The 8453-nt window shown below is 39.8% G+C and overlaps 1 protein-coding gene across 1 annotated transcript; it reads left to right on the top strand.

The window, feature by feature from the left end:
- Nucleotides 1-5534: 5534 nt before the first annotated feature.
- On the top strand, nt 5535-6062 carry LOC306700232 (hepcidin-like; the record flags this gene model as incomplete). The annotated part of the gene is made up of 3 exons (XM_079165186.1): nt 5535-5621; nt 5716-5793; nt 5967-6062. The coding sequence occupies 3 exons, from the start codon at nt 5535-5537 to the stop codon at nt 6060-6062; spliced, it is 261 nt and encodes an 86-aa protein (XP_079021312.1).
- Nucleotides 6063-8453: the final 2391 nt, after the last annotated feature.

Genomic DNA, 8453 nt, shown 5'->3' with positions numbered 1-8453 from the left:
ATAAAAGACCTGTTATGTAAATACACTTAATCAGAGCGTTATGTGCTAATTAGCGGAGTTGCGAGTTACAGGTTATGAAGGGTTTAAAACTCCAGGCGGGGCGCTCTAGCACTCGCCTGTACAAAGGAATGAGAAAACTGTAACTCTGAAGGACACGCTTGGGCAACTATACACTGATATCAAATCTTGGAGTAAACTGCCAGCTGAGAACAGTACATACCACAGCTTGAGATAGCAAAACGTAGACGTCACACTTTGGAGCCTGTTAGGCTAGGCTTTCACAACATACACACACACTGAAGACGCATCGAAGGAGGATCCCGGACGAGAGCCAGTGTGAGCGGATATGCTCAGTGCTCCAACCAGGCCGTCGCTCTGCTAAAATCGATCCCGCCTGCAACTTGACTTTGACCAATGGCTCCTCTAAGGAGAACCTACAAAACTTACCGCGCTGCCGTGTCCAAGCGCCTTTTCACGTTGCTCTCACTCGGAGAGGAACTGTTAGGACCGTGCACGTTTAACTGCTCGGCTAATATCTCTGTGATAAATAAAACTATTGCTTGAATCTAAGTAAATAACTCGAACTCAATTTGTTAACTTGTCTACACGACAGACCCACATAAAATCTAAATGTATCTGAGTGTTTGGTCTCATCCTTTTAATTAGGCCACATATATACAGAGGGGACGAGTCAGGGTGCAGGACCCTGGTAAATAACATTCTTGTCTACGGAGAAGAGAACAACCTCATCCTCAACACAGACAAAACCAAAGAAATAATAATAGACTTCAGGAAGAATCCTCTCCCTCTACAGCCTCTTATCATCAAGGGGACCGAGGTGGAGAGGACCGACGGCTACAGATTCTTGGGAATGCAGGTTACTTCGGACCTGAGCTGGACTCCTAACACCACAGCCACAGTAAAGAAAGCCCAGAAAAGGCTTTATTTCATCAGGCTGCTCAGGAAAGCTGGTCTGAGCCGTCGCCCTCTCACCCAGGCCTACAGAGGACTGGTAGAGAGCACCCTCACCACAGGCATCACTGTCTGGTATGGCATGATGACTTCCTGTACGAGCGCTATCGATTCTGCCGACACGGAATCATTTATTTACAAGACCTTCTCAAGCCATACATTTAACACCACACGCCGCATATGAAGGCAAATCACTGTCAAAATCCGAGAGCGCAAATGAGATCCATGCGCGTGCGAAAATCAAACAGCCGCGAGCGTATTTTACTTTGACGAGCACTTTTATATCACTCCGCGAGCAAAATTCACTCTCGTGCGAGTGACAGTCGCTCGCGAAGTTTAAACCTGTTCGCTCGTGAAACTTTAATCTGCTTGCTCGCGAGTCTTTTTCTTGCTCGCTCGTGAGTAGTTTTTCTTTTTGACAGTAAGTGGGCGGACCCAGTCTCACTTGTATCTCTACATATAATTGGTTAAATTCCTCGTCTTTGGATAAACCGGATATCACTCTGACGCAGATGCTAGGTCTGATAGAGGTGGTTTTCAATTCAATTTAATAGCGTTATTAAATACAATAATACAAAATGTGTTAAAGTCAAGTTGCTCAGATTGGTTTAAATTCACTCCATCATTCTATTACAGACAATGTGTGTTTGATAGTCAAACCTCTTGTGACAAACAGCTCAAAGACACTTTTTGATCTTAATTGATTAAAACATGATGATCATATTTAATCATACTGTTATGTTTACAGAAGTTAAGAGATATAATATGAGCAACAATTTGGACCCGCTCAAGGATCTGGAGCCGAGATTAGGGACCACTATTTGTATATTAACTGTTTGCCCAACTTAAATCACTGACAAGTAATTAGTGGATGAAAAAGTATTCAGATCCTCACTGCAGTAAACGTACTAATAACATACTGATGAAACAATAATCCACTACGAGTAAAATACCTGCAATCAAAACCTTAGTCAAGTATGATATTATCAGCAAAATGTACTTTATGTACAGAAAGTAAAAGTACCCGTGCAGTAAAATGTACATTATTTGCCCGTGACCTGTAGTGCAATCTGAAAATCTGAAAAGTCAGAGTGATATCCAGTTTATCCAAAGACGAGGTTTGTAACCAATTATATGTAGAGATACAAGGGAGACTGGGTCCGCCCACTTACTGTCAAAAAGACAAACTACTCGCGTGCGAGCAGGAAAAAGACTCACGAGCGAGCAGGTTTAAACTTCGCGAGCGACTTTTGCTCGCTGAGTGATATAAAAGCGCTCGTCAAAGTAACAGCGCGGCTGTTTGATTTTCGCTCGTGCATGGATCTCATTTGCGCTCTCGGATTTTGACAGTGATTTGCCTTCATATTGACTCACCATTCTGAATAATGTTTTAGTGCTTAGTTTTTACTTGCTCCCATGTCCTCTTGATAGCTGGGTTGCAACTACATGATGGTTGAAAGCACTCATAATTATATGACAGTATTATTAGTACACCATAGCATATCATTATTGTAGAAAATGATTAAGGTGGACTCATGATAAGAATAGAGAGAATCACACACAATTTATTTTCACTGCTTCAATTGATTGAATTACTGATTATGAATAATACATATACTGATATGCCCATACACAGATTCGCACACGCATATTCAAACTCCTAGTTGTATATGGTAAACTACACATACATGTATATACACATATATATAGTACATGATACATAAGCGCATACAGTACATATATCCTCATAAGTATCTATTCATTCGTATCAGTTAGATACTCTTTGGGCTTGTTTTTATCTACTTATTCTGAAAGAGTTGAGATAATAATTTTCACTATAAGATCTCATTGGATGATGCGTTCCATTAAGCCTACTGCCAGCAGGCACATTTAAAGAAATATCATCTGATTGATTGGGGTGATGAGGCACTTAAAATTAACCTATACATTTTCCCAACACTTACGCATTTAACTTCCTCATATGCGTTCATGATCATCTCCTGCTCATCAGCGGACAAAAAAGAGGCTCTTTCTTTGAGTTTATTGGCCGTTGTACTGTTAGAAAATCATGGTTTCTGGTTCGAATTAACGAGATTGTTTGAGCGCGGATCAGCCTTTGAGGACCCGAGATAGCCTGACATCAATCATCGGGTTAATTTAAGCTGGATGATAGGACATTTGATTGACTTAGTTGAACCACGTACGAGGAACGGGGCCCAAGCCAGAAGGGGGCGATAGCGGAGCAGCTGATGTCACCCACTCTGACCTCCAGCTGTTCTGCTTTAGGCAAACATTTCACACTGAAGTCCTTATAAGCCTCACAAATGTGCCTTCTGATACAAAATTGATAACTTAAAACAGATATTTAGTCATTTTGCACGTTTAGGAAATACAACTTAGCTCCAAACACTAAGCGAGCCCTAAAGCTCTCTCATTCATTGTAATGTTATTTAGTTATTTCACATCTGAAAGTCTGTGACACATTCCCCTGCACCTCAGACAACAGTATGTTGGTTGATATATCTTCTCCTAAAGACATCTAACCAACATGTTTCATTACAACGGCTTACTGACACTATACTCATCTCTACATTTCAGGTTCTTTGGACTTTAGTTGGTGTTAATGAAAGAGGACACAGACAAGACTGAACTCAAAATACTTAAAATCGAACAAAGTGTTTATTCATAACAGGAGTATTCTGACGCAGCAGATCAATACGAGCTCGGACCTCATCAAAACTATCTGTGACAGCAAAGAAAAAGGCGCTCCCCAAGGGGGAGTCACAATGATTTATATGTTCTTAAGGGCATTTTGTGATTGGTTGACTATTGGTGGAGGCGGCTCTTGGTTTAAACTTTCTGAGGGCCTCATTGGTGCACAGGATGTCCGTCCCCACCGGCACACGGATAGCCAGCCGCTCCAGCGATGAGTCAGATCAGTGTGTGTGTGTGTGTGTGTGTGTGTTTGAGAGTTCATTCTAAAGCCAAGGTCGCTTAACTACTTCTTAGTCGAAACTGTTATTTTGTACCAGGCAGTGGCAAGACCGGGGAGTACCTGGTTCCTGTTTTGTATTAGATAATGAGGGGGCCCTGCGCAGGTGGAATACACTGCCTCACTCTGTGACTTTACACTTAGAGACATATTATGATTACTGCACATAGCATATGGTTTAAGCTTCACTAAATGTGTTTACGAATATATAGCAGTGTTTACAAATATATAGCAGTGTGTGTTTACAAATATATAACATATTTATTTAAGCTTATTCTTAATGTTTACATTGGCCAAGACTAATATTTAAAGGCAGTTTAAGATTTTATTGTCATGAACACTTGTATACTAAAAGAAGAAAAGTTCTAAACAAGTTAACAAAAAGAAACATGTTTAATAAAAATAATTTGATGTAGATTAGTTCAGTAGACACATCATATGTTCTACAATAAGAACATTTCATATCATTATGCCTTCAACACAGAAGCAGATCCACTCTGCTCAGTTTCTGGAGATTCTCCACGTGAAGTTGCTTTGCTTAAATAGCTAGCTACTCGACTGATAAGTTAACTTGCTAAACACTGGCTATGCACTAGCCTAGACAGCATGCTAGCATCATTAGCATGTTAGCATCGATCGCTAGCTTGATATTATAACCATCACCATGTATATACAATAGGCTTTGTAGCCAGACCCAGACATAAGTTATACATCAAGCTAGTTGACATCTGTCACACTCAGATACAATATTTACCTTGGCAGACAATCCGTTGAACTTGAAGATCTGAAGACTGAACTCGTGAACTGTTTTTTGGTTCGTGGAGAAAGTATTTTGAGTATTTTAAATACAAAATTACTCCACTCTAAAGTATTTTGTTACAAATTACGTTAGATTTTTAATCGGCCCTATCAAATACAAATTACAAAATACTCAAAAGTAATTGAAATACGTATTTCAAATACAAGTAATAGAAATACTGCCCATCTCTGATTCTAGGTTTAATTGAAAGTTTGTTTAATTGTCGGGGTCCAATTAACAATTGCAAAGAAATAAGGAACAACGTTGCTCCACACAGATCTGTGTATGATTCCTCTGTCTCTTCAGAGGAGTGGAAGCTTCAGTGGAGGTCACACTTCATACCTCATGAGTTATTCTTTATTAATGTCGGTTTCCATTGCGCTTTGTCGCATTTTTTGTTTTGATCGATTACCTATTAGGGTGCTGTACCATTGAACTGTTCTTCTAAGCATGTAAGACATAAAGTAAGACAATACAAAAGTAATGGTTGATTTAATGTTGGACCAAAACTGTGGCACACAAACAAAAACAGAGAATTTCCCAGTCTTCAGGAATTTCCCATTTGCAGGATCACGTAGGGATGCTGGGAATAGGGAGTGTGGCAAGTGCTGTCAGTGATGAGGCAACAGTGGTCCAAGTGAGTATAAATACCAGCACATGTTACACATTCAACCATCAGACAGGAGAACTCAGAGGAGCTGACAAGAGTCACCAAAAGATCTGAAGAAATCTGCTTGATTTGAAAACTTAAACCAGTCAAACCGTGCTAAGATGAAGACATTCAGTGTTGCTGTTGCAGTGGCCGTCGTGCTCACCTTTATTTGTATTCAGCAGAGCTCTGCCGTCCCAATCACTGAGGTAAGAACTTGACTTATACTCACTTATCATCTACAAATGTTCTCCAGGTCCTAAAATGTGGCTCCTATTCTTCATGTGCACGATTCATCAACAGGTCGAGGAGCTGGAGGAGCCAATGAGCATTGACCACCCCGTTGGTGAACATGAGGAGACATCAGTGGACTCATGGAAGGTATGTTGAGTTCACTGAATGAATGAGGACGAACACAATGAGCTGATTTGAGTGTAAGTGGATGTGTTTCCCCCACAAAGAGCCCTGATGCTCTCTGAAGGAGAGAGAATAAACAGAGTGAGTGATGATGCTGGAGATGAACACATTGATCATGTTTTTTATCTCTCACACAGATGGCGTATAACAACAGAGTGAAGCGCGGCATTAAGTGCAAAGTTTGCTGCGACTGCTGCAGTCCCGGAGTCTGTGGATTGTGCTGCAAATTCTGAGGAGTTCTGCTCCAACTACCATGTTTTTAATAAATATCTGATACTGCAGTGTATTATCACAATAAACTTTAGTGTCACTACATCAACGTGTGTTAAAGTGTTTTAATTACAAATGCAAACAGAGCTTTTTCCACAAAAGAGACTTTGAAATGTCCCAGTAGGAAAAGCACAGGTGGAGACAAGAACATGAATGACGGCTGAATTCCATTTAGCTGCTTCAGGTCCTGGTATTGTGCATGCTGGCTCACTGTCGTGACTCAACTGGGATACTTGAATAGAACTGAGCACCTTTAATATTAGTAGTAACACATGTCCTTCTCCTGACATGACAAGTTAAATGTTTCCAGTGAAAAGGCTGATGGTGGTTGTGACAGCTGCACTTTTAGATGTCTCTAACCCTCCTGCACACACCTTAGTTTTCTATGGTTCCATCAGCAAACAGATGAATGTCACACACAGCTTTGGTTTTGTGCATCACATTACCTCATAGTCTCAGTATTGTTGGCAATACATTGGTTTCCATTCTGAGAGCACACATTAAGTTAACTTCTCTACGGTCACATTTTAGTTCTCCTTAAGTCATTTTAGTTGAGTTACCAGTGCTGAGGAGGGGGCCGCCGCTGGTTGCTGCTGCTGGAGGGACATCTTGGCAGACCTGAGCAAAAGATGGAGCCCCTAAGCAGAGCTCTGTAAATCAGGAAGTGGCCAATCAGAATGTACCAAGTCCAAGACACATCATGGGGGTGACTGGGTTTGTGACTTCAGAGATATTCTTTATTTCTTCAGACCATAATAGGTAATAATTGCTCAACATAATGATAGATTTACTGTCCAGTTTTGTTATATTTGTAGATCTGCAGGTGGTAGTGTTACCTCTTTGTTTGTAAAATGGTCTGATGAGCCGTTATAATGTCCTGTGTCCCTCTGGGTTCCGTTTGGTGCGTTCAGTTCTACTCAGTTCATGTTAAGTGAACATAGACTGAGTTAAGATGTGTTTAGTTGATCTCTTTTATGGGTCGAGAACTTCATTGCATGTTTTGAAAATTGTTTCATTTTGGGGGAAAAAACAAAGCTCTTTTTACGAATTGGAGAAATTATGAAAAAAAGGTTATTTTATTGTATTTTTGCATTGACAAAATTTTGCGGTTGTGTTCAGAGGGTGACTGTACACCATTCAAATAATAAATGTATTCAAAATAAAAAGGGGATTTTGCACACCGAGGACGTAAACGGGCAATCCTCCTGCTAACATGACGACGTGCAGAAAGTTTAGTAACGTGTTTTCTGGAACTAGAACAAGAGAAGAGTGAACTTTTCATTTGGGCAGCAAGGCTTTACAGATAGACTCAGATATTTAAACAGGGTTTTGATTATTAAAGCTGACGTGATCAGAGACATTTGGAAATTAACTCAAATACAGAAGGTTTCTAATACGTAAAATTTAATGTATTATAAAAGTTCAACGTATTCCACCCCCCACAGGTTACCGTTCAAGAAAATGAAATATAAGTGTTGATATTATCTTGTGGAACATCATGTAGACTTACACTTCTTCATCTTCAAGTGGAAGCAAGCTTGTTTTGTTGCTTTGACTGATTTGAGAAAAGCTTCCTTCAAACAAGTGAGCGTCCAGACCAACAACTCCAGGCCACTGGTAGTAGTTACTCAAATTGTAGTGATTGGTTTTGCTGCTAAAAGACAAGGTGATGCTTCCTCTTCATATTAAAAATAACAGATGTAGAGCCATTCATGGTTCTGTTTGTTGACACTGATGTGACACGAGTGAGCACACAGGCCAGCAGGGTTTTCAGTCAATGAAAGTGAGTGAAGTCGGGGATTTTGCTTTTTGCACAAGAGACTGTATTTGACCAGACGTGAGTTACACTGAGAGATTAAATGGTCATTGGTTCTATTAATGCCAACAATCAATTTAAATAGTTTTATTTTTTTTAATAGTTTTTATTTCATGTCCACCATTATTTATTCATGTATATTCATGACTCTGCTGTTTTTTTTGTTTTCATACTGACAGGTCAAGTAATCCTAAAATGCTAGAATTATGAGAAAGTTTTATCAAATGTGATACCACTTTAATGTTCATTCTAGGTTTAATTGAAAGTTTGTTTAATTGTCGGGGTCCAATTAACAATTGCAAAGAAATAAGGAACAACGTTGCTCCACACAGATCTGTGTATGATTCCTCTGTCTCTTCAGAGGAGTGGAAGCTTCAGTGGAGGTCACACTTCATACCTCATGAGTTATTCTTTATTAATGTCGGTTTCCATTGCGCTTTGTCGCATTTTTTGTTTTGATCGATTACCTATTAGGGTGCTGTACCATTGAACTGTTCTTCTATGCATGTAAGACATAAAGTAAGACAATACAAAAGTA

This window comes from Pholis gunnellus (assembly GCF_910591455.1).
Source record: "Pholis gunnellus genome assembly, chromosome: 8".
In the NCBI taxonomy this organism is placed as follows: domain Eukaryota; kingdom Metazoa; phylum Chordata; class Actinopteri; order Perciformes; family Pholidae; genus Pholis; species Pholis gunnellus.
The sequence above is the reverse complement of the archived record's forward strand: the minus strand, read 5'-3'. Positions and strand labels throughout refer to the sequence as shown.